The sequence below is a fragment of the Aspergillus tubingensis genome (genome assembly GCF_013340325.1).
Source record: "Aspergillus tubingensis WU-2223L DNA, scaffold_3, whole genome shotgun sequence".
NCBI lineage: Eukaryota > Fungi > Ascomycota > Eurotiomycetes > Eurotiales > Aspergillaceae > Aspergillus > Aspergillus tubingensis.
This window is the reverse complement of record NW_023336277.1, coordinates 2955258-2983052: the sequence shown is the minus strand read 5'-3', so window position 1 is coordinate 2983052 and position 27795 is coordinate 2955258. Positions and strand designations below refer to the sequence as shown.

The 27795-nt window shown below is 51.7% G+C and overlaps 11 protein-coding genes and 1 non-coding gene across 12 annotated transcripts; 5 read left to right on the top strand and 7 right to left on the bottom strand.

Moving 5' to 3' along the window:
• Positions 1-642: 642 nt before the first annotated feature.
• Positions 643-2151, top strand: AtWU_02113 (fungal specific transcription factor domain-containing protein; the record flags this gene model as incomplete). The annotated part of the gene is made up of 4 exons (XM_035497227.1): positions 643-880; positions 933-1356; positions 1408-1696; positions 1759-2151. 4 exons carry the CDS (start codon positions 643-645, stop codon positions 2149-2151), a joined length of 1344 nt encoding a protein of 447 aa, XP_035353120.1.
• A 376-nt stretch (positions 2152-2527) lies between these two features.
• Positions 2528-4783, top strand: AtWU_02112 (putative AAA family ATPase GCN20; the record flags this gene model as incomplete). Its single annotated transcript, XM_035497226.1, has 1 exon — positions 2528-4783. One exon carries the CDS (start codon positions 2528-2530, stop codon positions 4781-4783), a length of 2256 nt encoding a protein of 751 aa, XP_035353119.1.
• Positions 4784-5428: 645 nt separating this feature from the next.
• Positions 5429-5500, bottom strand: AtWU_t49. The gene has a single exon. It is a non-coding gene; the product is annotated as a tRNA-Cys (tRNA).
• Positions 5501-5893: 393 nt separating this feature from the next.
• On the bottom strand, positions 5894-7834 carry AtWU_02111 (translation initiation factor eIF-2B gamma subunit family protein; the record flags this gene model as incomplete). The annotated part of the gene is made up of 7 exons (XM_035497225.1): positions 5894-6040; positions 6099-6139; positions 6201-6259; positions 6309-6385; positions 6440-7509; positions 7586-7640; positions 7709-7834. 7 exons carry the CDS (start codon positions 7832-7834, stop codon positions 5894-5896), a joined length of 1575 nt encoding a protein of 524 aa, XP_035353118.1.
• A 758-nt stretch (positions 7835-8592) lies between these two features.
• On the bottom strand, positions 8593-9814 carry AtWU_02110 (NmrA/HSCARG family protein; the record flags this gene model as incomplete). The annotated part of the gene is made up of 5 exons (XM_035497224.1): positions 8593-8846; positions 8896-9228; positions 9282-9435; positions 9503-9717; positions 9772-9814. 5 exons carry the CDS (start codon positions 9812-9814, stop codon positions 8593-8595), a joined length of 999 nt encoding a protein of 332 aa, XP_035353117.1.
• A 1544-nt stretch (positions 9815-11358) lies between these two features.
• Positions 11359-13176, top strand: AtWU_02109 (aspartic endopeptidase; the record flags this gene model as incomplete). Its single annotated transcript, XM_035497223.1, has 1 exon — positions 11359-13176. One exon carries the CDS (start codon positions 11359-11361, stop codon positions 13174-13176), a length of 1818 nt encoding a protein of 605 aa, XP_035353116.1.
• A 339-nt stretch (positions 13177-13515) lies between these two features.
• Positions 13516-14703, top strand: AtWU_02108 (SDR family oxidoreductase; the record flags this gene model as incomplete). Its single annotated transcript, XM_035497222.1, has 1 exon — positions 13516-14703. One exon carries the CDS (start codon positions 13516-13518, stop codon positions 14701-14703), a length of 1188 nt encoding a protein of 395 aa, XP_035353115.1.
• Positions 14704-15105: 402 nt separating this feature from the next.
• Positions 15106-16377, bottom strand: AtWU_02107 (FluC/FEX family fluoride channel; the record flags this gene model as incomplete). Its single annotated transcript, XM_035497221.1, has 1 exon — positions 15106-16377. The coding sequence occupies one exon, from the start codon at positions 16375-16377 to the stop codon at positions 15106-15108; it is 1272 nt and encodes a 423-aa protein (XP_035353114.1).
• A 786-nt stretch (positions 16378-17163) lies between these two features.
• Positions 17164-18698, bottom strand: AtWU_02106 (putative clock controled protein (Ccg-8); the record flags this gene model as incomplete). The annotated part of the gene is made up of 2 exons (XM_035497220.1): positions 17164-18332; positions 18398-18698. The coding sequence occupies 2 exons, from the start codon at positions 18696-18698 to the stop codon at positions 17164-17166; spliced, it is 1470 nt and encodes a 489-aa protein (XP_035353113.1).
• Positions 18699-20541: 1843 nt separating this feature from the next.
• On the top strand, positions 20542-21966 carry AtWU_02105 (acetylornithine transaminase; the record flags this gene model as incomplete). Its single annotated transcript, XM_035497219.1, has 1 exon — positions 20542-21966. The coding sequence occupies one exon, from the start codon at positions 20542-20544 to the stop codon at positions 21964-21966; it is 1425 nt and encodes a 474-aa protein (XP_035353112.1).
• Positions 21967-22883: 917 nt separating this feature from the next.
• AtWU_02104 (lytic polysaccharide monooxygenase) lies at positions 22884-24008 on the bottom strand (the record flags this gene model as incomplete). Its single annotated transcript, XM_035497218.1, has 1 exon — positions 22884-24008. One exon carries the CDS (start codon positions 24006-24008, stop codon positions 22884-22886), a length of 1125 nt encoding a protein of 374 aa, XP_035353111.1.
• A 1053-nt stretch (positions 24009-25061) lies between these two features.
• Positions 25062-26904, bottom strand: AtWU_02103 (argininosuccinate synthase; the record flags this gene model as incomplete). The annotated part of the gene is made up of 11 exons (XM_035497217.1): positions 25062-25119; positions 25182-25348; positions 25402-25456; positions 25510-25636; positions 25694-25960; positions 26014-26046; positions 26106-26124; positions 26180-26472; positions 26529-26684; positions 26746-26784; positions 26865-26904. 11 exons carry the CDS (start codon positions 26902-26904, stop codon positions 25062-25064), a joined length of 1254 nt encoding a protein of 417 aa, XP_035353110.1.
• Positions 26905-27795: the final 891 nt, after the last annotated feature.

Here is a 27795-nt window from a genome sequence, read left to right as displayed (position 1 = left end):
GTATCTACAGGAGTGCGCCGTTCAAAAGACGAAAGACTAGCAATGCGGTGACAGAGCATAGATCTTATCATCAGTATGGTGTTCCTAATCATTTGTACCTTTCAAGTATACATCGGCTAAGACCTAATCACCCCATTGGGTGTGACCACTTTTAGCTCTCCAGACCCATCACCCCCAGCATCATCTCCACCTCATGCAGGAGGAAATAGATATCCCAACCCAGGATATCTTGGGTCGTCCAGCCATGTCGCCATATTCAAACATATAACTTCATCAGATAGTCAAAGTGCTACATCTCCTTTGAGCCCTAACACCGCTTCGTGGACAGCATCTCTTTTCCCGCCTGACGATGATCTCGTCGTCCAGCGATGTACAGATGCCCTCAAAATGCTCCTGACGAGGTTTTCCTTGCCTGCTATGAAAGAGCTAGTAAAGCTGTGGCGGGCAAGGGGAACGAATCTTGCGATTATGGGGGCTATGGTTGATCAATGTGTTGATAACATTCCCCTACCACCCTCATCAACAAACGAAGATTGGCATCTATTATATGCGAAATCTCTTCTCACTAATTCTTCCCAGCCGCTTAGATACTCTCAGCACTCTAAATTTTCCGATTTCTGTGCTCAGTTCATTAATCAGAATATGCGATGGGAAACACTCGCGATCTTCCTGTCAGCTGTGGTTCGCGCCACTATGGATATCCAGTTCTTCCCGTCGCTGTATACGACCGAGGAGAAGAAGTATAGCCTTAGAAAGCTATGCACGAGATTAGCGGACTATGCTCTGGAAATTACTATATCCCTCGACTGTTTGAATGACCTTCAAGTCTGCTTACAGTATGAGAACTTCATCGTGCATTCCCATGTAGACGGGGACCATAGTACGTTTCGCAGGTGAATGCGCCTCATTTATGAAGAGCTAATTACGTCCAGGCTACTATTCATGGCGAAAGCTCGGAGATGTTATATCCTCAATATATGCTCTAGGCTACCATGAGAACCTGGATGAAAAGCCCGATACACCTCGCTTCTTGACCGAGCTACGCAAGGCTGTCTTCGCGCGCGTGTATTCGGCGGACAAAAATGTTGCCATCTTTGTCGGTCGACCGCCTCGCATGAATAGACAGTTCTGCTATTTCCAGATTCCATCAAGTCCGCTTCCCGATGACATTTGGTTTATCTCCTCTGAAAAGCTGGATAATGAGATCAATGATCCTTTTAGCTGGGACCCGTCGACTAAAGCGAGCTATATGGCTGAGACTCGATGGACTGCATTGTGCGCTGGGGTTAAAGAGGACATACTCAACTTGCAGAGAAGCCGGCCAAGTGACATGGAACTTTTCTATCAACGGGTAGCGTAGGTTTACTTTGCAATAAAGCGAACTCGTGTGTTTGCTGACGATACCAGCGATATAAAAGCTCGGGCTGAAAAGAATTACTCTTCACTGCCTGCGCATTTTCAGTTCCGCAACAATCTCAGAGACAGTACTCTGAGCACCTTCGAACGCGACTTTATTGGCTCAGTGCAGCTGAATCACTTGCACGCGCTCTTCCTGCTGAATCTCCTTCTGCTAAGTATCCCTACTGAGCCAGATCCCACACTTGTGGACATCGCCGAACAGATCCTCTCAGTCGCAGTGGACATGGTTCTCCTGCGTGACCAACTTACAAACTCGGGAACATGTCTCCTGTGGAAGGTATGTGTTTAATTCTCTGCCCAGCTGGTACTGTAGCCTTGAGGTAACTGTAATTTGAGCAGGTCGCCTATCACTGTCTCCCCGCTGCGGGAATCCTCCTACTGGCTCTTCTCAACGAGCGTGCCACTCCCAGCATGCCCCGTATAACACGACCCCGAACACTCCAGCACCTGACAATCCTCGCTGCGGAGATTCAAGCCGGATCGATCATTCGGCCTCAAGAACCCAACTATGAGCTAATGTCCAAGGCCATGCAAACGATCCAGAGCTTCCTGGATTCAGTCACTTCTGAGCCCATGCACCCTGTGTCAGACATGACACCCCGCAGTCCGAACCTTATTGAATGGTCCAGCTTTCCTTATCAGGAATCCTTAGACTTTGAGATTGGGTTCTGGGAGAGTCTCGCTGACCATCCGCTGCTGAGCTTCCAGTCTGGGCTGATGGCGCCCGAGTAAATATTTCGCCCAGGAAAGTCTCTGCATGCTAATACATATTGAATCCACAAGAGTGAACTGAAAATGTCCACTCCTTAAGAAACAATGTATATACCCCATGATCACGTGCCCGTGGGGCGCCGGGGTCGGGAAAACTCTAATTTTACAACACATGACGGAGGCCCGTGGGTATCCATTTAGATATCAGTAGAAACACGATTAAATATCGTCTGGATTGCAGTGGACACGTACTAGTGTTGCTTATATCCCTGCATCATCTAGAACCCTGTATCTGCACGGAGTTGGCACCTTTCGCCTCCATCCCAGCGACAAGTGTCCCAACCCGGGTCCATTTCCCCCCGCTCAATCCAGGGTGATCCACGCTCAACTGTCCACAATGGAGTCGGAACTCCAAGCACAGATCCCCGGTCTCGACCGCGTGGTATCAGAGTACTCCGTGGGGTACCTGACCCATGCCTCCAAGGCCTATGTTGAAGATGCCAACGCTCCGTCACCACTGGCCGAAGCGGCCGATATGGTCACCGAGCTCCTCGTCTCCGCATCGGGTGACTTCACCTCCGAGAATGAACAGGCCATCCGCAACTTGGTCGAAAAGTTCATCTCCTCGTTGAGTGCCGCTGATGGAGTCGACGCCGAGCGTCGCCAGATGCCCTTTGCCGCCAAGAAGCTCGACCAGGCCATCAATGTCGGCTCCCAACGCAACATGTCTTCTACTCTGGGTCTGGCCGGAGGTAACGTCGATCTGGAGTCGGCTAATGCCAGAAAGGTCGAGTCTAAGGTCGACCGCAAGAAGCTCGAGAAGGCCGAACGCAAGATTCGTGCCAAGCAGGAGAAGAAGCAGATGAAGACGGTGCAATACGAATCATCCCGTCTCCTCAACCAGCCCGACAGTACTATGTCTTACGAAGAGTTCTTCATGGCTGTCAACCCTCTTCAACTGGGCTCGGACTCCCAGTCCAAGAGCAAGGACATCAAGGTGGACAGCATCGACATTTCCGTCGGTGGTCACCGTATCTTGACAGACGCTTCCCTTACCCTGGCGTATGGTCGTCGCTACGGTCTCGTCGGTCAGAACGGTATCGGAAAGTCTACGCTGTTGCGTGCACTCAGTCGCAGAGAAGTCGCCATTCCCAGCCACATCTCCATTCTTCACGTCGAGCAGGAAATCACAGGAGACGACACACCCGCTCTCCAGGCCGTCCTTGACGCCGACGTATGGCGCAAACGCCTCCTTGCCGACCTGGAGAAGATCACCAAGCAGCTGGCCGACATTGAAGCAGAGCGATCCTCCATGGCAGACACCTCCAAGGATGCCGCCCGTCTGGACCACGAGCGCGAGGGTCTCGACATCACACTGAACGACATCCACTCCAAACTCGCCGAAATGGAATCCGACAAGGCCGAGTCCCGCGCCGCCAGTATCCTGGCTGGTCTCGGTTTCTCGCCCGAGAGACAGCAATTCGCGACGAAGACCTTCTCCGGAGGTTGGCGTATGAGATTGGCTCTTGCCCGAGCCCTATTCTGCGAACCCGATCTCCTCCTGCTGGACGAACCGTCCAACATGTTGGACGTGCCATCCATTACCTTCCTTTCCAACTACCTCCAAACATACCCCAGTTCCATCCTGGTCGTTTCTCACGATCGAGCATTCCTCAACGAAGTCGCCACCGACATCATCCACCAGCACTCCGAGCGTCTCGACTACTACAAGGGCGCCAACTTCGACTCCTTCTACGCCACCAAGGAAGAGCGCAAGAAGAACGCCAAGCGTGAATACGAAAAACAAATGGCCGAGCGTGCCCATCTCCAAGCCTTCATTGACAAGTTCCGCTACAACGCCGCAAAGTCCTCCGAAGCCCAATCCCGTATCAAGAAGCTCGAGAGAATGCCTATCCTGGAAGCTCCCGAGAGCGACTACGTCGTGCACTTCAAGTTCCCCGAGGTCGAGAAACTCTCTCCCCCCATCGTCCAAATGTCCGACATCGCCTTCGGATACACCCCCGACCGTCCCCTCCTCCGCAACGTGGACCTCGACGTACAACTCGATTCGCGTATTGGTATCGTTGGTCCCAACGGTGCCGGTAAGACTACCGTGCTGAAGCTCCTCACCGGCCAACTCCAACCGACAAAGGGTCTCCTCTCGCAACACGCCCGCCTGCGCGTCGGTTTCTTCGCCCAACATCACGTCGACGCTTTGGACCTGACCACCAGCGCCGTCAGCTTCATGGCCAAGACCTACCCCGGAAAGACAGACGAAGAATACCGCAGACACCTCGGTGCCTTCGGTATCACCGGTATGACGGGTCTCCAGCGCATGGAGCTCCTGTCCGGAGGTCAGAAGTCCCGTGTCGCCTTTGCTTGTCTGTCGTTGACGAACCCCCACATCCTGGTTCTGGACGAACCGTCTAACCATCTGGATATTGAGGGTATGGATGCGCTGTCCGAGGCGCTGCAGAACTTCGAGGGTGGTGTGGTGATGGTCTCTCACGATGTTACGATGCTGCAGAACGTTTGCACTAGTCTCTGGGTTTGTGATAACGGTACGGTGCATAAGTTCGATGGCACTGTCAATGCTTATAAGAAGTTGATTAGCTCTCAGGCTAATGAGGCGGGTGTTGTTGCTGCTCATTAAGGGGGGTGTAATGGGCTCGCTAGTAATGATAAAATGTTATGGACTATCTTCAATGATTTTTTCTCTTAAGTAGTAGCGGATTATGTTCGCTAAGCTGTGAATCCTAGTAATTGCTCCGGTCTGTACGCCGCGGAGAATTCTCGAGTAGTATATAAGCCAGTTTTTACGTTCTATCGATGACTAGTACTCGGAAGGGATAGCTGTGCGCTGCATGCTCTACTCCGAATCATTGAATTAGCCACTGCGAGGCGGAAAGAAGAGCATACTACATCTCGCTTGACTTGATAATTGTGATAATAGTAATGATTTCAATAATTGGCCCCTCTGATAGATTATATTGTAAGCACTATGCAATCATTGAACTTCACCCATTCAATCAGAAGGATTGCTCCGCTCGGATATATACTTCCGCTGTACCCCCCAACCCGTGGTACTCCTAGAGTGAGACTACTAGTACTAGGGTGGTATCACTCTCACCAGAAAAGCATTAAATATAGATGTAGTCATATGAGCCAAAAAAAAGAAAAGAAAGAAAGAAAGAAAGAAAGAAAGAAAGAAAGAGGTGTTGAATGAATTCTCTTCGTCTTAATTGGCCATAAGGAATTTCGAGGACAAAGAGGAGAAAGCGGCAAAAAAGAAAAAGAAAGGGCCGAACGCGATTTGAACGCGTGACCTTAAGATCTGCAGTCCCACGCTCTACCCCTGAGCTACCGGCCCTTCTTGTTGTTTGATTTGCTGTTTTGTTTGATTCTTATACTAACGGATGACTTGAATGCTATCCTTGCTCTTGGTCTCCTAGCATGAGGTTCAGACTACATGCAGAAGGGCAGAAGGGGTGTCTTTTCTATCCTCACCAATAGTAATTGTGATGATGTCTATGATTAAGCGCATTTTTATTTCCTGGTAATTTTCTCCAGTTGCATCATTCCCAATATTCATAGTATCTGGGTGTTTTTAGATCAATTTTAGCCATCTCTTCTACACGAAACATCCATCTATAGAACAGGAGGTGAATGACTCGTCATCTCATCTATTTGAAGACATAATGTAGTAGGATCATATATACTATGCTGATAAGTATTTACTTAGATACTATACAATCCAGCTAATCTAGAACCCCTCATCATCACCGCTATCGCCTTCTCCATCAATGTCCATATCATCATCCTCGTCGTCGAGTCCCTCGAAGCTCATGAACTGCTCGTTCTTAGCATCGGTCTCTTCCTCAACCACGACGCCATCTTGGATTTCACAGTCCTGTAAAAGAAGTTAGTAAGGAACTTATGATACATGGGTTAGCATTATTCAGACGCACCTTGAGTACGGAATCCTTTCCGATCTGACTGTATCTACCGACTATGTAATTGTCAATCACGGTCCTTATTTCCTAGAGTCATTTATCTTGTAGAAGACTTACCGATACATCCTGTAAGGACACACTTGGGTCCGATGACTGCGTTGTCCATGATGACACACCTGACTCATGTTAGAGACTAGGAAATGGACATAAATCCGTGGAGCTTACCTCGTGAGACGTGCGCCGCTGCAGATCTTGGCGTTGGCCGAAATGCAGGACTCCTTGATGACACACTTTTCCTCGACCTTTGCAAGACGTTAGTGTTGAGATAATGATAGTTGAAAGTTCAATATGCTTACCGTTACGTTGGACCCCAACAAGCAATCGCCCTTCGTGACGATAGACTTCGAAGCGACTGCTTCCGGAGTAGCAATCTTGGCGGCGTGACTGAATGGCGAGGCAGCAGCGCGGCCAACCTCTTCGACTGACTCGAGCTTGGCGAGACGCAGGGACATGGCCAACACCAGGGCGGCACTGTCCACGCGCCGAATGAGTTGCTTGGACGACTTGGTCGTGTATGCGAGGATGGGCGGAACTTCCACAGAGGACTCGGTAGATTTCGTGCTGCGGGACTCGGAACCCTGAGCGTGCGTAGTGGTCATGCTGCGAAGGTCGATTTCCTCCTCCAAAGAGTCACCATCATTGCTTCCATGATCATCTTGAGTCTCCTTCTGTCCGCCCACGATCTCATCGATGCCGAGCTTGGCGCTCAGTCCACGCTGCCACCCCGCTTTCGCCCAGTAGCCGATCAAGTCCTCACTTACGGATTCGAAGCGCTCCTGGTGCTGTGCGAGCGATCGAACCCACTTAGGCAGAATGTACAGGTGTGCATCGCGGTAGCTGGTCAACATCTTGACCGAGGCATGCTTCTCCACCAGGGTATGACGAAGCAGAAGCCCCTTATCATTCTCTACCTGCTCTTTCAAGGTATCCATGGGCATTGACAGGACGAGTTTTGAGAGCTCATGACGCGAGACAGAAGGCACCTCATCCTGGTCGAGAGAAGTAATCGCCACAAAATCGGTAGGCTCTTTCTTAATCTCGTCTTGGATGCCTTTCGCGGGATAGAACACGGACAGACCTCCTTGGGCAGCGGGTCCCAATTCACTCTGCGAGGCGAGCCATGCTTCAAGCAAATGCTCGCCAGGGATATCGCACAGCAGATCACAACTCAACAGCAAGAAATTGGATTGGATGCAAGCTTGTACTTCGGGTAGACGCAGTAGTTCCGCGGTTCCTGTTGTCATCTTAAGGTCCTTCGGGGCAATGATCGTGGGGGATGGCGAAGAGAGTGACGTGAGGTAGGGGTTCTGTTGTAGCGCGGCCTTGAGGGGAGCCAGAGCGGAGGGAGGTGTGATCAAGACGATATCTGAGCCGTTAGTCTTTCACTTCAGCAAGGACCGCAAGACCCAACGGCCTCAGGAAGGCGTATTGTCGTCGCTCACCATGTATTCCTGCGCGCTTGCACCAATCCAGCGGGTAGTATACCATCGGCCTGAGCTGCGCATCCACTGGTATTAGTGACTGCTTGGTCTGGAGTCCCGCGCGGAGAATTTGCCAATACATACAGCGATGGGGATTAAGCATTTTGGGTTTTCTTCGGGATTAGAGGAGATGGTGTTCAAGCTCTCACCAGGACCACAGAGGATCAAGGCTTGAAAGCCACTGCTCGGTACTGGCGTGGCGTGGACCATGTTGGTTTGCGATTCCGAATTTCTGGATGACTATGACAGAACCCCGCGGACAATGGTGGTGGGGTTGAAGACAGGGATTGGGAGCAATTGAAGCTGTAGGGGCTCGAGAAAAGTGCTTTGAAGTTATCCTCAACTATTGTCAGACAATTCCAATGAGCGACTGAATGATGCAAATTTGCAATGATTGTCAAATGCCTTCCGCAGGAGGAATGAGTGTGAAGCGCAAGAATGGATTGTGATAATAATTCATCTCCGCCCGAAATTTTGCCCTCGGTCACCGCTGTCATGCCGACAAACAGAACAAATAGTCTCACCGCCTAGACTATTTATACTATTGTAGTCAATTATCCTGTGAGAGTCTAGGCACTGCAGTCTAGCCATGATTTTACCTCCTTCCTGCAAGTCATGCATCCGGACTGTTCCTGTCCAACGATTGGCACCGGCCCAAAACTACTACTTACGTATTGCGCAGATTTGGCTTTTGGAGTACTTGTTCGGGCCAACTCAGCAGACTGAGCGTGGGATGCGAGTGCGCCATTTACTGACCGTTTCCTACCCCACTGTTCAGGAAAACGAGTATGTGTGTTATGATGCATTTTACCCATAGAAAATGCTAGTTTACTATTATTTCTCGCACTGTGAACTGAGAAAGAGTGGAAAGAATCCCTTGTTCTGATCTTCGCTATTTCTGATGTTGCACATAAACGTCTCTCTAGCAAGTTGAAACAGCGCTGCATCTTGCCCCCAATCCTTCCGGTTTAGTTGGGTCCGTAGTGCTTGATGAAGTACTTGGTCATGGAAATGACCGGCTCCGGCTCAAGACCCTTATCCCGGCGGGCCTCGTCCTTGAGTGACTGGCAGGTTGCGAAGTCGTCGGGGTTGCCGAAGAACCAGCCATTGTTGTTCTGGGTGTATTTGAAGACGTCCTGCAACTCAATGAGGACAGTGCTACCATGGGTTGGGAGGTCATCCGCCGAGGCCATGGGAACGTAGCGAGCTTTCTTCCCCGTAACTGCGACACCAGTCAGCAACTCCCAGAATGAGTCGAATCGGAAACTTACCCTCAGTGAACGTCTTCACCATATCCTCATATGTGAACGCATCACTCACGCACTGAATGGTCTTATTTTTCCACTTCAGCGGGTTCAGGAACATTCCGTGCACCATCTCACCAAAATCGTCCTCAATGGAGACCGTTTGGACCTTGCCTTCGCCGCCTACCAAGGGAGCATGCCAGGTCAGGTAGCCCTCATTGTCTGGGAACATAGGGAAGCCACCGAAGGCCTGCGCATACTCGGGAGTGACATAGTTCTCAAAGTACCAGCCGGGAAAAGCGCCAATGACGGCGTCGAATTCCTTGAAGGTTCGAGCATACAGCTCACATCGGTGTTTGGCTGTAGGGAGCAAAAGTCAGACGTGGAGAGGAAGAAATCGAAGGCGAACATACCATCCATTCCCGGAACGGGTGCGACGCCTTTGGTGAATATCGCAGGAGACTCGCAGGTACTGTAAATGAAGACCTTCACGCCTGCCTTGGCCGCAATCTCGATGAGGCGGTTGCCGAGATCTTCGTCAGTCGGGCCACCGGGTTGCGTTACCGCCTGGAAGCTGGCGATCAGCATGTGGTTCACGGTGTGTGGTATCTTCGTAATCATGAAGGCCACTTACTGGGTCATGGTGGTGGGTGTTGAGCCAGAATCCCCAGGCGCCAGACAGGGCATTCTGCATGTCGTTATCGTTGAATCCATCAGCCTTGACCACCTCAGCCCCTAGGCGGGCCAATTCCTTCGCCTTTTCCGACTGGGGGTTCCGAGTTAGTGCCCGGACGGCAAAGTTCTGCTGGCTCTTGAGGAGGGAGAGGGCGACGGATCGCCCCTGGACACCTGGGTAGTGTTAGACTTGTACACATGTCAAATGACGCTGCCAGCCTGACTCACCAGTGGCACCGTAAACCACGATCACTTTCTGCAGAGGAGCCATACTTATACGCTAACAATGCGAGACAAGGAGGCTGAGATGAAGTAAAATAGGAACTGCTCGAGATAGACAACCGAAGAGACTTGACAACGTTGTCAGACGAAGGCCTGAGGGGAGGACGGTATATTTGTATTCATCAAGGGTGCCACCTCGCCAGAACGTCTACCCCTGCGGTGAGACAACTTCGCAAGCCGTGGAACTAATTGGGTTGAGCAAGTTAGAGAGGGACAGGCTGTTCGGCCGACCCAAGGACGTTCAAGCCAACAGGGCGAATGGTTTCTGCATGTCGCATATGCGTGTGTGGCAGCGATGCAGCTGCGGCTTTTCCAGAATTCGGCCCCGTCGAGGAGGAAGGATGGTGGGGAGAGTCCGTCTGCATGATGAGACAGTGAGGACTTTGATCAATGGACAGATAACGCCGTGGACTTGGTTTAAAACCTGTTTTTGAGTCACAATTGATGCGCTTTAGTCCTTGGGAAGACGACGCTCGCAGACGGATGCAGAGCGAGTTTTCCTGTCCACTGGTTCGCTTTTGTAGGTACCGACTTCCTTGAAAGCTTACTGTACATGTTCAACCATCTGTCCCGGCCAAATAGCATATAATAAGGCATAGTCCTTTGTGTTAAGCTGGAACAAAATCGAGTTCATAGGCCGATTTATGATACATGTGAGTTGTACTACTAGTACTCTACCACTGGAGGCGAGGGGGAATATTCTCAGACACGCTCGATGAGATCATATGACTATTGCTTGTCTCACTAGCCCCTCTAATGCAATCATTGTATCCTAATATCCTGCTACCTGTATTTAAATTCATACTGATTCGAGATGTCACGAATCACATGTGTGAACAGTGTAAATATATAGTCGGAAACCGTCTTCTGTTTACCGCTCGGACCATCAGGCATCGGGCGCAAGCCGCAAGTATGCCTTAACTAGGTAGTTGAAGCAGAATCAGACTGGACAGTGGCGGGGACGAGGGGACAACTATTGAACGTTAACAATGTTCTGGTCCGGTCCACTGATGCCAGTGATGTGCGTCCCCTACATGATACATTCAAATATGAATCGGTCCAGCCAACAGGGCCGTCTGCCGCAGCATTCTAGTCCTCCGTGCCAGTGCTCAATTAATAATAACAGAGGTGAAGTAAAATGTGAGCCCTCAAGATAGGACTAGCGCCACAGGTGTATTACTGAGCTGAATAAAAGTGAATCGATAGTTAAGTAGTCCATGGATCACTGCTATTCCATGCTATACCACGTGACTGTTCCTATCATCACGTGCAGATACCCGCTCACGTCACTGGCAACCAGGCACCATCAACAACAGATCGCCAAACCCACCAACACTAACCGGCACAGCAACAATATCCGTCTTTCTGACGGAGTCACCCGAACGACCCTACGGTGACCACATCCATCACAAAAACCTATATTATTCTGGAAACGTCTGCGACACCGAGCCATGGACTAATCCCTTATTGCATCATCGTCTTCACACCATTCTTGCTTTCAACGCTAGCAACAAACTTGAGATCTTCGCAGCAATGGACGAGGTCAGCCCCATTGCCGAGCTTCTGGGCCAGGCCATATATCACTTCACACAGATCAAACCTTTGCTACCAACTTACGGTCATCTGCTTGTCTCCGCCCTCTTCCCCATCTACATTGGCGCCCATGCATCCCTGTCGAGACCGTCATCGGCCGCAAAACCCGAGAAATCGGACGAAGATGGAGACGAATCAGAAGAGGAAGCTGGTGGTATTCAGAAGATGGAGGGACTTGCACCAAGTGACGCATTGATGTTTCCACTGACGGCTGGCTTAACCCTCGGAGGCTTGTATCTGGTCATCAAACACATGGGCGCTGAACTTCTGAATAAGATACTTGGCTACTATTTCTCCCAGATGGGTATGCTTTTTGCTATAGCTTTCCTGAAAGACTCCTTCGCTGTCGTGAGATCGTTCATCTTTCCCCGCGAGTACAGCAGCTCTGGCAAAGTTTGGAAGACCAAGTCCACCCAACGTATCTTTGAAACCGCTGCGGAGGATGCCTCTAAATCGAAGTCTTCGGAGGTGGAGATCCGGAACTCTCCCCTTCCTGGGTTCTGGGGGTCAATCCCATTGCCACATACTGCTCGCGCAGCACTCTGGACTTGCCGTGAAATAGTATATTGGCGCGCTAAGCTTAGGATCCATATACATCGTGTTTTCCGCACTGAATGTTGGCTTAGTATCTTGGACATTATCAGCATAGCTGTATCATTTCCCACGATTGGTTACTTCACTTTCGTGTCTAAGCCATGGTGGTTGACTAATTTCCTGGGATTCAGTTTCTGCTATGGTACCCTGCAATTCATGTCGCCATCTACTTTCATCACCGGATCGCTGATCCTGGGATCTCTGTTCTTCTATGACATCTACTTTGTCTATTTCACTCCACTAATGGTGACGGTTGCAAAGACCTTAGACGTCCCGATCAAGCTCCTGTTTCCGCGCCCTGCAGCCCCCGGGGAGGCACCCGATACCATTTCCCTTGCTATGTTAGGTTTGGGCGACATCATCATTCCCGGCATGATGGTGGGTCTGGCACTTCGGTTCGATCTTTACCTATACTACAAGCGCAAGGGCCAGCAAAAGGCGCTAGCAGAGGGCAAGGGCTCGGAATTAGTCAAGCCTGTATATCAGTCCGCGCTAGGAGGATGGGGAGAACGTTTCTGGACCCGTTCCGTGGCACCAAGCAAGCCGCAGCTGGATCCTCCCTACCACAATGCCCGATCTTTCCCTAAGCCTTATTTCACCGCCAGTCTCGTTGGCTATGTCCTGGGTATGCTTGCGACGTTGATCGTAATGCAGGTATTTGATCATCCCCAGCCTGCGCTCCTGTACCTGGTACCTGGGGTCCTGATCTCTCTGTGGGGAACTGCATTGGTGAGAAAGGAGATCCACGAAATGTGGGAGTTTAGCGATGCGGAAGAAGACGAGGAAGAGGAGACGACTGCGGATAATAAGGAAACGAAAGATTCGGCTGAGAGTGGCGGACAAGTATCCATCTTCTCCCGTATCTTCTCCAAGTCCCAAGATGCCCCCTCCACCAATGCTTCCAAGGAGGCTGCGGAGAAACAGGCGTCCGAGGATTCCGCCAAAGACGAGGGTGATACCACGAAGAACTTCGAACTGTTCACTATTTCCTTGTACCATCCTCGGAAGCAACAGCAGCAGTCAGATGAGACCCAGAAATCCACGGAGCGTGTTTCGTCCCCGGAGGACGATGAAAATTGGGCCATTGTTGGTGCTGACCGTGATGCTGAACCTCCCGCAAAGCGACTGCGTCGGAGTCCCAGATACGCAGCCGGCAAGCATTAAGAGGCTAGCCACTACCAATTACGATCTAGATAACGCTAGAGTGCAAATTCACTATTAGATTATCCACTGTATACATCTTGAAAGTAGAACTGTATAGTAAGTCGTATTGGTAGACGCACGTGTGACCCCCACGTGACTTCCCCGGACCTGGCAGTGCGGAGTAAATCTAAGTAGTTCGGGAGTCTTGAATCCCCGACAGCTTCACCTCAATTCCAATCTCAACCCACTCCAGTCACTCCTACACCTCACTCTAATCGGGCACACGCCCCAATCTCACCTCACAGCCCAAGCGGCGCGGGCTACAACCCTCTTCTTCCACACCCAACATACAACACAACAATGGACTTCTACACCTCCCCCCATAACCACACCAAGAACCCCGGATCGGCCGTCTCCCCAACCGCATCCGCAACCACATCGACCCGCGAACCCAAGCTCCAACTCCCCTCGACCACCGACCCCCCGGGCCCCTCGAACCCCCCGAAGCCCCTCGTATGGCTCATCTTCGGCGCAACAGGCCACATGGGCCGGTCACTCGTCAAAACCGCGCTATCGCGAAATGACCTCGTCAGCGCCGTAGGCCGCACCTTCGAAACCACCCCGGCAGCCATGTCCAAGCTTGAAGAAGAACACCCCAACAAATGTCTCGGACTACTCTGCGACGTGCGTGCGCGCCCCACCGTCCAACGCGTCATCGACGCCACGATCGCGCGCTTCGGGCGCATAGACATCATCGCCAACTGCTCCGGGTATGGTGTAATCGGGGCGTGCGAGGATCAAGACGAATACGATATCCGGGACCAGTTCGAGACAAATTTCACAGGCACGCTGAATATGATTCAGTTGTCGTTGCCGCACTTTCGGGAGCGCGGGGCCGGGCGGTACTTGATCTTCAGTTCGACGTCGGGGGCTCTGGGAGTGCCGGGGTTGGGGCCGTACTGTGCGAGCAAGTATGCGGTTGAGGGGTTGATGGAGAGTATGCTTTATGAGGTGGATCAGTTCAATATTAAGACGACGCTGGTGGAGCCAGGGCATATGAGACGCGATGATGTGGGGGATTTGGTGAGTGGTGGTGAGGAGAGTATCTTTGGCGGTGGTGAGTATGGCGTGGAGGAAGAGCAGGATAATGCTAATAAGTTGGCGCTGGGGTCGCCGTTACCACTTTATGGCCATTTCTTGGTCAAGCCGCCGAGTGAGCCGTATAATACGCCTACGTCGCCGGCGGCGCATGCGAAGCGCATGCTTATGTGGTTGGGGGATAAGCAGCCGGCGAGTGCGGTTAAGGCGGCGCATTTGGTGTGGCAGTTGGGGCATTGTTCGTATCCGCCGTTGAGGCTGATTCTGGGAACATATGCGGTGGAGAGTATTCGGGATCGCTTGAAGTGTATTATTGAGGAGATTGAGGATTGGAAGTATCTCAGTTTTCCGACGGGTGAGCAGCAGGGGCAGCAGCAAGGGCAGGGGAAGGATAAGGGCCCTGCTTCTGTGTCGAAGGGCCGAGAGGGCGATGAGATGGATGTGAAGTGATGATATATATTCAACTGACTACGATCACAATACCTGATTGAGCAGCGAATCCCGCGATAGCAACGATGCAGTGATAGGCCACTGCATATCAGGCGCCGCTGGAGCATGGGAGCCTGAACTGGATATTGCATCGCAGTTACTATCACATGCCCCGAAAAGGGACCTGCTCGGATACCCCATGGCGATGCACAGGAACCGCCATCTACAACGCTCCGGAGAGGCAGGCAAACCAGCGCGTGCTGGTAAGACATGAAGAAGTAGCACTACACTGGAATGACTCCATGAGTAATGAAACCAAAGACATACTATACATTACACATATATCATCTACACTATACTATATACTATACTATACTACATTATACTATATTATATACATTACTACAACCTACACCTACACATCTACCCACAAACCGGCTCATCAAACCCCCTCGTCCACCCCAACGAACCCACAATAACAACCACAAACCCCAACGCAACACCCACACTCACCATCCCATAAACATACGCCGCCCATCTCTTCCTCCCCCCGGCAGCCCCAAGGGCACTCAACTCCGCAACCCAAGTACTAATCGTCGTCGCCGACCCACAAAACCCATCCATAACCCCCTGCAAGACCTGACACGCAGTCAACACCCCGCCTCCAATCCCCGCGACATGCTGCAAATCAAAACACATAGCCAACACCACCGTCCCAAAGACATTCACCACGAAAGTCCCCAAGGGAAAACTCGGCACCCTCGCATTGAGCAACAAAGACACATAAAACCGCAGAAAACACCCCAACGGGGCAAACACAATCGCAAACACCGCCCGACCACGCCATGCCTCCATTCCCTTCGCATCATATCGATCCGGCGGCCAAATCGCCAAAAACACCGCGCCAAGCCAACATCCCCAACCCAGCACCGCCATAACGGGATCCAAAACCCGTCTCGTAAACCGAAACGGAACCGTAGGAGTAACCCCATCCAGCGCCGCAGCAAGATGCGTCCCGAACAACAAAGCACATAGACTCAGCGAAACCGTACTAAGAATAACAGCCACCAGAGCCATGAAACTATACCCCCCATTCCTCGACACAACATTTCCCTCAGAGGAAGGATTGGGCAAATCATTCGTCAACGCGAGAAACACATCGCGAATAAACGACGAGAAGGATGTGAAACACCCGCAAAAGCCCGTCGTGAGACCGATATACAGCGGTATAGTCTTCTTGACGGTTTTATGTTGCTTTGCGCGCTCGGCGGCATCACTTGTATTATTGTTGTTGTTGTTGTTGTTATTGGGCGCACCCCACTCCTCACGAAACAGCCTCCGATCCTCCTGGAAAAACCCCATCAGCAGGGACCCGCCGACATTAGCCCAGAGGACGCCGGTGACTATGGGGGCACCCGGGTAGAAGGTTAGGGCTTGCAGGCCGAGACGGGCGAGGGTGCCGAAGATGGCGAAGAAGATTAGGTAGGAGATGGTGTAGAATTGGGTGAGTTTGTGGGAGATGGGGTGGAGGGTGGGTTCGGAGGGTTGCGCCTGGGGTGCGGATTCGAGTGGTGGTGAGGGGGGTTTCTCGTCTATGTTGGGGGTGTTGGTCGCGGCGGCGGCGGCGTTTGATGATGCGCTTGGGTCTGCGGGCGCGGGGGCGCCATTGGGGGTGGTGGTTGTGGGCAGTGACATGGTGGTGAGGACTGCGGTTTTTGTTGGATGTTAGCGCATTGTGGTGGTGTGGTGTAGTGTAGTGTAGAAGAAGTTCTGTTCTGTTCTAGTCGAGGGATGAAATGATGGTGTTTATCGGAGATAAAAAGTTGGTTGGTGGATCCCGCTCGGCATTCTTTCCGATGTAACTTGGTACTTTGGGCAGACTACTACTTAGTGTATACACTACAGTCTAGTCGGGGTACTCTACGAGATTCATTTGGAATCGCAATAAGCATGTATACTTAGAATCAACTATTCACTAGCACAAACGCTCACACTGGGAGTCAGCCGATTCCCGGACCGTTACATCCAACCAAAGGGGCATCGGAGAGCTCCAATTCAAGTCGGTGCATGAGAGGAATAAAGCAGATTCAAGTCATGAACTTTTCATCACTGGAGCCATCATTGTACTGTGTAGGTTCATAGAAAAAAAGGTGGTATCACAGGGAAGAGAGATGCACCAGGTTGGATTCAGCAAACAATCCAGGTATCCAATTCCAGCCCAACCGCCAGCCAGTCAAACAAGGGAAACGCCATTCATCCGCCGCACAGGAAAAGGAAAATAGTGACATGAAGGAGCGGTCAAGCTGCAGATTGCAGAACTAAATGCGATACAGTGACCAATAAGAACAACAAAGAAACAGGTTGTAAGGAAGGGAAATCAATCCTCATTTAATAAGTGAAGGACTGTCATTCGTCAGACCGGCTAAATAGCACCAGGCAGTGACCTGCTCGCACGGCGCCGAGCGCTGATAGCAAGCACCACTAAGCCTTCTCCATTCCTGTCATAGAGACATCTTGAGGGGATGGCTCCTGAATTGGGGCCTTGATGTCCGCCGGGTACGGCTCATCCTGCTCTCGGGGTGGAGCCTCGATCGGCGCTTTGCCCTCTGAGCGCTTCCGACCCAATTTCTCACACCAGTGCTCAGCGCTGACCAGGGTGTCATTGACTACACCGCTAACCTGCGACATCATGTCCAAGCCCTCCTGGGCCAAGACGAGGATCCGATGGGCGCTAACGGTGGCGTCGGATGCCGCCGCCATGGAGTCCGGCGGCGGGTTGGAGGTTGACGCGATCTGGAACCGATGCGGCAGGGAGGTCAGATGCCGACGCACCAAGTTCCGCGCATTCTCCGGGAGCGCTCCCCCGGCATATTTCGAGACAATGTCCACCACGCGTTTCAGCGTCGCGAGCACATCCGCCTTGACGGCTTGGATCCGATTCGAGAGGAGGGTAGTGCTGGAAGCGTCCTGCTCTGCAGTAGAGTCACCATTCTGCTGTCTCGAGCTATCCCATTCTTTCAGGGCGGCCTTGAGAGCCTCGATCGCTTTGTCCAGCCGTCCATTTGCCCAGCGTAGCCAGGTCAGACAATACTGCAGGCTCCGGAGCGATTCCTCACTCATCGCCACGCCCAGACCGGAAGTGGATATCATCAGTCGGCTCTGCCATGTGGACGGAGTCTGCCGCGATGGACTGTCTCGATTGATGTCGTCATAATTGGGAGACCTATGATCATCGTAGGGTGGAGGACCCTCTCCCGGCGACAGCCTCATCGCCAGTTCTGGACCCTTCTCTACGTCGACCTCCGTAGACTGTTGCTCGTTGCTCACCTTACGGCGTTTAGAGCGACTAGACTGGGCGGACGAGGATACCCGACGCTGTAAAGCCCACCGAAGGCCACTTTCCACGCCAGTCTTCCGACCTACAGTGCCAACGGTGTTGGCGACGGGAGAGCCGATGTTGCGCTCGAGGAATTCGGCGCTTGACTTGAAACGAGGGGAATAGGATTTAGAATTGGTATATGCCGACACAGAGCCGTTGATAGCGGACGAGATGAGGGGATGGGTGGAGGTGAGTAGAGATAGCAACGGCTCTGGTTGCTGCTTGGATTCGGGACGATTCATTTGCGACGTTCGCGGTGATTGACCGTAGTCTAGTACCATCAACTGTTAAAACTCGACCTGGACAGGCCAAGGGCAAGGAACGAAAAGGACATACCAGTGCGAAGGCCCTCCAGGGCTTGGGCGGCTTCGATATCATCCATGGATAGTACACTGGTGGCTCGACGTGAACGGTCGTCCGCTACGGTAGAGTGATCGACGTCCATCATGGGGGGAGGAACATGATGAAAAGGGGGATAGGCAGTGGGAGGGGCGGAGTCAGATGAGGAGTCGGTTGTTGAGGGCGAGGCCGTAGATAGCGCTGAAGTATGAGGAGGGCCAGTGGGCGCAGAGACGGCGTCTGGGCGCGCAGAGAGGGAGGTTTTCGGGACCGACCTGCCGTTGGAGCGGTGGTCCATGGCTGCCCGGAGGCCCGAAAAAGGAAAGAGGGTAATGGATGGAGCCTGAAATTGGCTCTAGTGGGAGTAAGGGGAGAATGAGAATTGAGGAGTAAGACCGGATGGCAATGGGTGTGGGAGGAGGGACGAAGATCCCTTGTCGGAAGTTGTTCTGGGTTGCGATGGGATAATTGATTGCTGCTTTCTGGCTGAGGTTGGGGCACTTTCACGTGCAATCAATCCCGCACTGGGAAATTCTTCCCCCGCGCAGTTTGCTTAGTAGTACTTTCTTTCCTCCACTTACTTACTCCGTCACTAAGTAGTAGTTGTCGGTACTGAGGGTTTCAATGATTTATTCCATTCCTTACTGACTACCAGGGTATTACAACATTGTCATACTGTCTTCACATCCACATGTACCTCTTACGATCGATGTCTGTTCCGGCACTTGCCAGAGGTTTTTCTCGTCACATGCGCGCGACTCGGAAGTCGGCCGTGGATTTTCACGTTCAGCCCATGAATCATGACTCGTCTCACCATCTGATCGTGGAAACTACTGAATCCAATCCTGCTCGGCGCCTAATTACTCCATTGTCCCAAGCACTCAGCATAATCACTAACTAATAACTTTTAACTCTTTTCCACCTTCACAACCCAATTCGATCGCTTTGACATGTGATGCCGCGTCATATTGCGCCGCCCCACCGCCTGCCTTCCTGGCGCCTTCCACATGACTCCTGCAAGATTTAGTTGACCACTTATCCTGACTCTTTCCATTTCTTGTCCTTGGATTACTCAGCCCTTAACATACACCTGTCGACCATAGTAGTTTACGGCTGTTATGTCGGCAAGTGATTGATCATTTAAGTGCCAGCCACTGATATGGATCACTACAATTGCCAGCAGGCTCACTCATTCCCTTTTCAGAGTGCTGCGTCGCCAACGTGTTGGCACGTGACCACAGACCGTCTTCCGGCCGAGTGAACTCTTAGCCGCGTGATATCATGTGCACAAGTCGCTACGATTATGCTTTGCGTCCGAGGTGTATCCCACGCTGAAGCCGGGGATGCTCTAGATACTGATGCTATGACTGACACATGGAAAGCAGTGATTTCCAGACTTTCCAGGTTTCATCTTCCAGCCAATAATCAGTTATTGATAGAGGTTACAAATTACACATCAGCCAAAGTCCCTAGCCGAACGAGGGACGGGAAAACAGATGACTTGATCAATAAGATAATCCAGGTTATTAATATCAGATGTTTGGTACTTTTGCAACAGTAGTCCCAGCGGACCGTGCATCGTGTTGAAGGCGAAACCAAATTCTTGCCTGGAGTATCAGAGGTCTGGATTGGTGAATTGGTTCTCAGTCCGTGGGGGTGTTTCAAGTGCATTTGATGAGAAAGTGCCTAGAGTGCGGAGAAAATTGGTTGCGGTTTGGGGGTAAGTTTGAGGTGTAATTTCCCATGCCTGACAGTAAATGGGAATAACTGTCTATTTTACTTGTGTCTGGTGTTCAAGGCCAAGCCTAGTCTAGATGAAGACTTGAGAATTTAAGACATTAGACAACTAATTTTACTGTGTCAATCATAGACCCGCTATGTGACTGTTATCAATCTATTAAAAGCGGAGCATGAGTCACATGGCTGCCAGTCACCTGATCCGGCAGCGCCGATGCCGCATGAGATACAGCAGAAAGTCAACAGTTTCTCAATCTTGGGTCTGCATCTCTTTGCTCCCAACGTCAATTCCAGCTGCCTGATCATCTATTGATCTTCAGGTCCCTTCGCTGGCGTCGCCTGTCTTTACCTTCCTCATCCTTTATCCGTTTCCCCATCTCCCAACCCCGTTTCCTTCCAATTCGATGGCGTTCGCACGTCTCGCCGCCCGGCGGTTGCCCGTCGCCCGTCGGCTCGTCCCCAGCATTGACTCACTGCCTCAGCAGCGATTCTTCTCCATCTCGCAACATGTGAAGTCTCAGAACAAAGCTGCTGTGCCCAATCCCGACCCTGCTGCTGACTCTGTATCCGTGGCTTTCGTCAATGATCAATCCCCCTACATGTTGCCGACCTACGTGCGGCCGGCGCCGGTCATGGTCAAGGGCCAGGGATGTTACTTGTGGGATATGGAGAACCGGAAATACCTGGACTTGACGGCTGGTATCGCGGTCAACTCTCTGGGACACTGTGACCCCGAGGTGGCCCAGATTATCGCTGAGCAAGCCGAGGTGCTTGTCCACGCCTCGAACCTCTACTACAATGCGTGGACCGGAGCTCTCAGCAAGCTTTTGATCGATGTTACTAAGGAGTCCGGTGCCATGCGCGATGCTTCCCAGGTCTTCATTTGCAACTCCGGAACCGAGGCCAACGAGGCCGCCATCAAGTTTGCTCGCAAGGTCGGTCGTTCGCTCGACCCCTCCGGCGCGAAGCACGAAGTCGTCTCCTTCCACAACTCCTTCCATGGCCGCACCATGGGCGCTCTGTCTGCAACCCCGAACCCCAAGTACCAGACTCCCTTCTCTCCCATGCTGCCTGGCTTCAAGTACGGCAACTACAACGATGTGGCTCAGCTCGAGACTCTCGTCACCGAGAAGACTTGTGGTGTGATCGTCGAGCCCATCCAGGGTGAGGGAGGTATCAATGTGGCTACCCCGGAGTTCCTCGTCGCTCTGCGCAAGCGCTGTGACGAGGTTGGTGCCGTTTTGATCTTCGACGAGATCCAGTGCGGTCTCTCCCGGACCGGCTCCTTCTGGGCTCACGCCCACCCATCTCTCGCACCTGCTTCTGGCGAGGCAGCTCACCCCGACATCCTGACTTCTGCCAAGGCCCTGGGTAACGGTATCCCTATTGGTGCCACCATTGTCTCCGAGAAGGCCGTGGCCAAACACATCAAGCCCGGTGACCACGGTACCACCTATGGTGGTAACCCTCTGGTGTGCCGTGTCGCCCACCACATTGTCAACCGTCTGGCGGACCCCGAGCTGCAGAAGTCTGTTGAGACCAAGGGAGACCTGCTTGTATCTGGATTCAAGGATCTCCAGAAGAAGTACCCCAACGTCATCTCGGAGATCCGCGGACGCGGACTGATCCGTGGTGTCCAGCTCTCCCCGGAGTTTGTCTCCAAGGCCGGCGATTTGGTTGGTGCTGCCCGGGAGCGCGGCATGCTGATCATCACGGCAGGCGAGGGCTGCATCCGCTTCGTTCCTCCCTTGACCATTACTGAGGAGCAGATCAAGTCCGGCCTCAAGATTCTGGAGCAGGCTCTGGAAGCCGTGGTTGCTCAGGCTTAAAGTGGTGCGCGAGTGTCCCTAAAATGATCTACATTAAAAGTTAATTACCGTTTCTCGGTCTGCATATATTCTACTTGTGATGTGACATGCTTCATACTATTGGATCCCGGGACATTTATATCTGTGTTGTTTCTTATTTTGATACTTGCTACATTGGTATATAGACGGCGGGATAGAATTTAGAATTGACGATGAATTACTCACCATTCCGGTATTGAATACACGTATGAGGGCACCGACATTCATTGATCGCGTCCGAACAAGGGTTCTTCACCATGCGTGGCCATGCCGCACCTAGCCCCTCACAAGCTAAGGGACGATGCCGACTGCAACCTTAAAGGACATGCATGTTTCTCACCTACCCACACCGGACTAACCGCTGCTGGCCGGACCTTCCTTAAAAAGGAACTACTTATGACATGGATGTCTTCTCCCCAAGTCTGCATTCTACGCTCTTTTCTATGTAGCTTCAACACCTAGGCTTCGAGACAAGATCGACCTGACAGCTTCTGGACAACATTGCATGTCATATTCCTCTGTCGTTATTGCTTACGGAGATGGGTTCGCAGGCAACAAATCACTGACATTCCGGCATTTGATGCCTATTATGAATACGTCGCACAAAGCACAACAGACTTCTGTCACTGCATCTAGTACTCACTTTGAAAGCCTATCGTTCATCCAGTCTACTTCTGACATATCATCTGAGGTGATTTAATTTTATTTCAAAGGTAACACTGCATAGGCTACTCAAACATGACACAACTAAGATACATGGAGAACAAATGAGCCGCTGAAGTAAACACATCCGCCCGGTCATCAACGCGCATTATCCAAGACAACGAAGGAAGAAGCCGAACATATCATAATACAAACGATGCCATAACGTTCACTGACCACCATATACACCCAATTCTTTACAAGCGATGCATCGCTCCATGAGAGCAGTACATTCCCGCCGCAACAGATCCCATATGGATAGGACGTCCATTGCTGCACATCGACCAGCTAGTACCCTCAGGGCCACAGATGATAGCCCCATCGACGCAAGGCTTGCCAGGAACGTACCGGGCACTCTCATCGTCAGCAGCGCCAGCGACACTAGCATCGTTCTGCGAGTGCGAGACCCCGGTGGGGACGGTCGCAACGCGCGCAGCCTCTGTTCCAAACGACGAGGCAACCACCTTAGCGGACGAGGAGGCCGCGGGTGTACTGCCAACAACTTGAGCAGCAACGTGGGAGGTAGACACAGTCGGCCTGGACGCAGTCGGCTTGGGGGTAGACACAGGGGCATCTTTGACAGAGCTAGAGCTAGAGCCGGAGCTACCACTCGAGCCACTGTTACCCGCATCCAAGAAGGGCGCATCACCAGTGCAAGTAAACCCGGTGTTGCTGCCATTGATACTGCCCTCAACCGAAGGTCCCGGCAGGGGGAAGTTGACATCATAATTCTCGATAGTCGTGCACTGCCCGGGCCCATTAACATTGGCGATGAAGATCGGCGGCAGCGAACTAAATGCATCTCGCTTCCGCATCTCCTCCACGTCCCTCTTCTTACTATCACCGTCCCCAATAGTAACCTGCGCACAGTTCATATACATCTCCCGGTTCCCGACCTTATTGAACCACGTCCAAGTGAGCAGCGCATCGCCTGTCGGTGCATCCGTCGGGATCGTGAACTCGTACGATTCCGTGAGAGGACATCCGCCCAGCATGGAGTGAATCACCTGGAAGGATTTTCCTGTGTCGTACGACAGCGAGATCTGGCATGACCCGCCGTCGTGGGTCGCGCTGCCTTGGAGGTCCATCTCGTAGGTGCCGCCGGGACTGTAGGTCGCTACGGACCGGAAGGGGTCATTGGCATAGCCTTTGCAGGGGTAGTCGCTGCCGCTGGAGTCGAGGGGGTTCGTGTATGAGTAGTCCTTTTTGGATTCATCACCGTTTGGGTCGAGCGGGCTGCGGATCGGGTAGGGGTTGGACATCTGGATGTGTGCTGAGACGCTTGAGGCCAGAAGGCCGTAGGCGAGGAGAGCGGATTTCATTTTGGTGTCTTCACTGATTCAATAGTTGTATAAGAAGTTCCTAATATGGTATATCCAGAGATATATAGGAGATAATAATGTCTCGAGGTAGACAAAGTAAAGACAATTAATGCATGATGAAGCAGATACAGAATAAAATTCACCATCTTTATATCCCCCAGCAGCGCCACTATCACTCCCAACCAGCAACCAAACTCTCCCCAAGGTATGCACACAGCCCACTGATAACCGCCTATTCCCCGGGGTGACGATGCATTCCAACATATCCCCCAGGTGAATAATAAGCCTTGACATGACCATCGTCGTACTCGCCATCGTGGCTCATGGCAACGACAGCCAAAACCTTTCTCCGATCCAACCCTCCCAACACTCTCACCATCAACCTCCCAAAGTAGAATTTTTCTCAAGAATGAAGGGATCCCTCCGTTTCATATTTTGCCCGTGGAATACTAGTCTATCAACAGGGCAACAACAATCGGTATGTCCGGAATGCTGGCCCCGTCGGAACTGGCATTCCACATCGTCCCGCGCCCATTAGGAACGGATGGATGGATGGATACCCTGTCAGCAGAAAGAAAGTCTGTTGACGGCAATTTTTGTCAATTGGATGGATATAGGGAATGTAATTGGGTAGGTTTTGATCAGGAGGCATCGTCAGTAGGGGTGGGTACCCGCGTGGCAACTGGCAAGGTTTGCGAGGACAGGGAATTAGGAATGGGATGGGATGGGATGGGATGGGATGGGGTTGTCTTCAGGGAGGTACTTGGTGGTCGTCCAACAAACAAGGTTGGGTGGAGTGGAAGGGATTAGTCAATGCTCTGTTTGAATACTAAACTATTGTTAGAGGGGTTTTAATTCGATGTGATTTTGTTGATTGACTTTTTGGGGATATGGCTGGGTGTTTTGGCTTAAACAGCAGTTACAAGTCATGGGCTTCGTTGCCTACAGTAATAAGTAGTGATGAATTTGCCTTGAATAATCCTTTGGTATTATGTGATCTATTTACTTTTTGTTTCCCCATACACCCATGACTCAATAACGCTCATTCATAATTCATGCACGGCTGAGGGACTCGCCCTCCTCGGCCTTCTGGAGACCGTACTTCTTCAGACTGTAGAGAAGAATAAATCAGCTTATGTTTCGATTTGGGAACGAAAACAAGTAGGGTCATACCGGATAGTCTGGATGGCAACGAAGCCGGTGGTGTCGGTGGGCTCAAAGTCGTCCAGGGAGTCCATGGAGGCCTCCTGCTCGGAGTAGAGCTTCTCGGTGCTGGAAGAGCGACCGAGGATGTAGACGTGGCCCTTGTAGCAGCGGAGACGGACCTCACCGTTGACGCGCTGTTAAGTTTGTTAGATGCGGTTGAGCTAAACTTGGATTTACGGCCACTTACGCGCTGGGAGAACTTGAGACTGTTCTCGATGAACTCACGCTCAGGGCTGAAGTAGCTGTGGGAGGGTTAGAACATATGTTGTATAGTCCAAGACTGTGGAACACGTACTATCCGTTGTAGAGCTGGATGGACCAGTTGTGGGTGACGAACTGGTCACGCAGGGCGCGGACCTGGCCGTCCAGGACCAGACCCTCGAGGTCAAGGTGGGCATCGCGGAGGATGGTCATGGCGGGGGCTGCAACATGTTAGCAAGTCCTAACTGGAAGTGCAGTGTGGAGTGCAAGACACATACAGTCGTAGCAGCCACGGCTCTTGAGACCGATGAAACGGTTCTCGACAATGTCAATACGGCCAACACCGTGGGTGAAACCGATCTTGTTGAGGGTGTAGAAAAGCTCAACGGGGTCAGTGTACTCCTTCTCGGGAGTGACAAGCTTGGTGGGAACACCCTGCTCGAAGTGGATGGTGAGGTCGGTGGGCTCGTTGGGAGCGGTCATAGGGTCGGCGGTCATGGTCCACATGTCAGCGGGGGGAGTGTGGTTGGGGTCCTCCAGGACACCTATCGACTGGTCAGTAAAATGACAAGTAAACTAATGCCAATGGTTCACTTACCAGCCTCGTAACTGCAGTGGGCGGAGTTGGCGTCTATACCAATAATTAGTACACTTGAGAGCATTAACGCGCGGAAAAGCAGTTTGACGAACCCATGGACCAGGGCTTAGCCTATATCGTACTATATTAGCCTGTATTCAACCAAAATCGTATAGAAGCCACTCACCTTAGTGGAGGTAACGGGGATGCCGGTCTGGGCGGCGTAGTCAAGCAGATCGTTGCGACCAGCGAAGCGCTTGAAGAACTTAGGGTCACGCCAGGGGGCAATGACCTTGATGGAGGGCTGGATGGCGTAGAAAGCGAGTTCGAAACGGACCTGGTCGTTACCCTTGCCGGTGGCACCGTGGGAGACGAACTGGCAGCCTTCGCGCTGAGCAGCACGCATCTGAGCGCGGGCAATCACAGGGCGAGCCAAGCTGGTACCGAGAAGGTAGCGACCCTCGTAGATGGCATTGCACTCTGCGATGTGAGATTAGCGGACTGATCGGGGCATGTAGCCGGACTAGCAGTCTTACGGATGGCGGGGAAGCAAAGCTCGGTGATGAATTCACGGCGCAAGTCCTCGATGATCATCTTCTTCGCACCGATCTTGAGAGCCTTGGCCTCGACAGCGGCCCAGTCCTCCTCCTGGCCGACATTGCCGAGGAAGCAGACGACATCGTAGCCCTCCTCTGCGAGCGATTGTTAGTCGAGTCGATTGAATTTCGACCGGAAAAAGGGAGAGAAATGTACCGATGAGCCAGCGCAGAATGCAGCTGGTGTCAAGACCGCCTGCAATGGAAATTGTCGAGTTAGTGCACCGAGCCTTATCAAGACCGCAATATTGCGGGGTCGGGCGGGCGAGAACATACCGGAGTAGGCCAGACAGACACGGGGCTTTTCAGAGGCCATTGTGATTGTGTGAAGGGGATTGGTAGGGGAAATCGGATAGACCGGCGGGAGAAGTAGTTGTTGGGCAGCAAAGAAGGATGAAAGAAGAGACTTGAGAAAGAAAAAAGATCGCTGGGGAAGATCAGTTTTCGCGATGGCTCATTCAGGCGGTCGATGCAGGTCGTTGACTCATCCGGAGTCGGAGCTAGTGCCTTACGTAACGATTTTGTCGACGAGCCAATCAGCGACTGTGGATCGCCCTGCATCGATAGGGAAGTCATTATCGCTTCGTCCGATAAGTAATCTCCGTGAATAATGACTCACTACAATACTGGGGGTAACTATGCTTGCTGTGAGTCCTGGATAGCATTGGAGGGGACAATTCCAATAGCTAGATCATACCTTCCTCCAATTCCATACATTGACCAGAATCAGTACCTTTTGACTTGCAAAGAACAGGACAGTAGAGGGGATATCTCTGTAGTCACGTGCGTCATTTCCCCGACGGCTAATACAAGCCCTCCGATATGGATCCGGGGAAGGGCACTGGTTCCTGATTTTGTCTGAACTCCCACAAAGTCAGTTCTTGTGTATTGTTGAGCGCATATGAATATATGCGAGCTAAGCAGAACAGTACAGTTAATTTTGGAATATCCTATCAGCTTATTTTGCTGCTCAACTAATTCAATTCTGTAAAATAGAGAAAGGATCGCACCCCCTGAAGTAGTAATTATATGTTTCTGCACTTGAAGCCAAATGATTCTTCATCATAATTGACCACCATCACTTTCCTGTCCTAAATTACCTACTGAGTAATAAGGCTGTCATCGGCCAGTGGAGCATCATATGAACTCAGTTAGCACTTTTATGAATTAACTATCGCCTGTCTCTAGAGTAGACCTAGTAGCTACT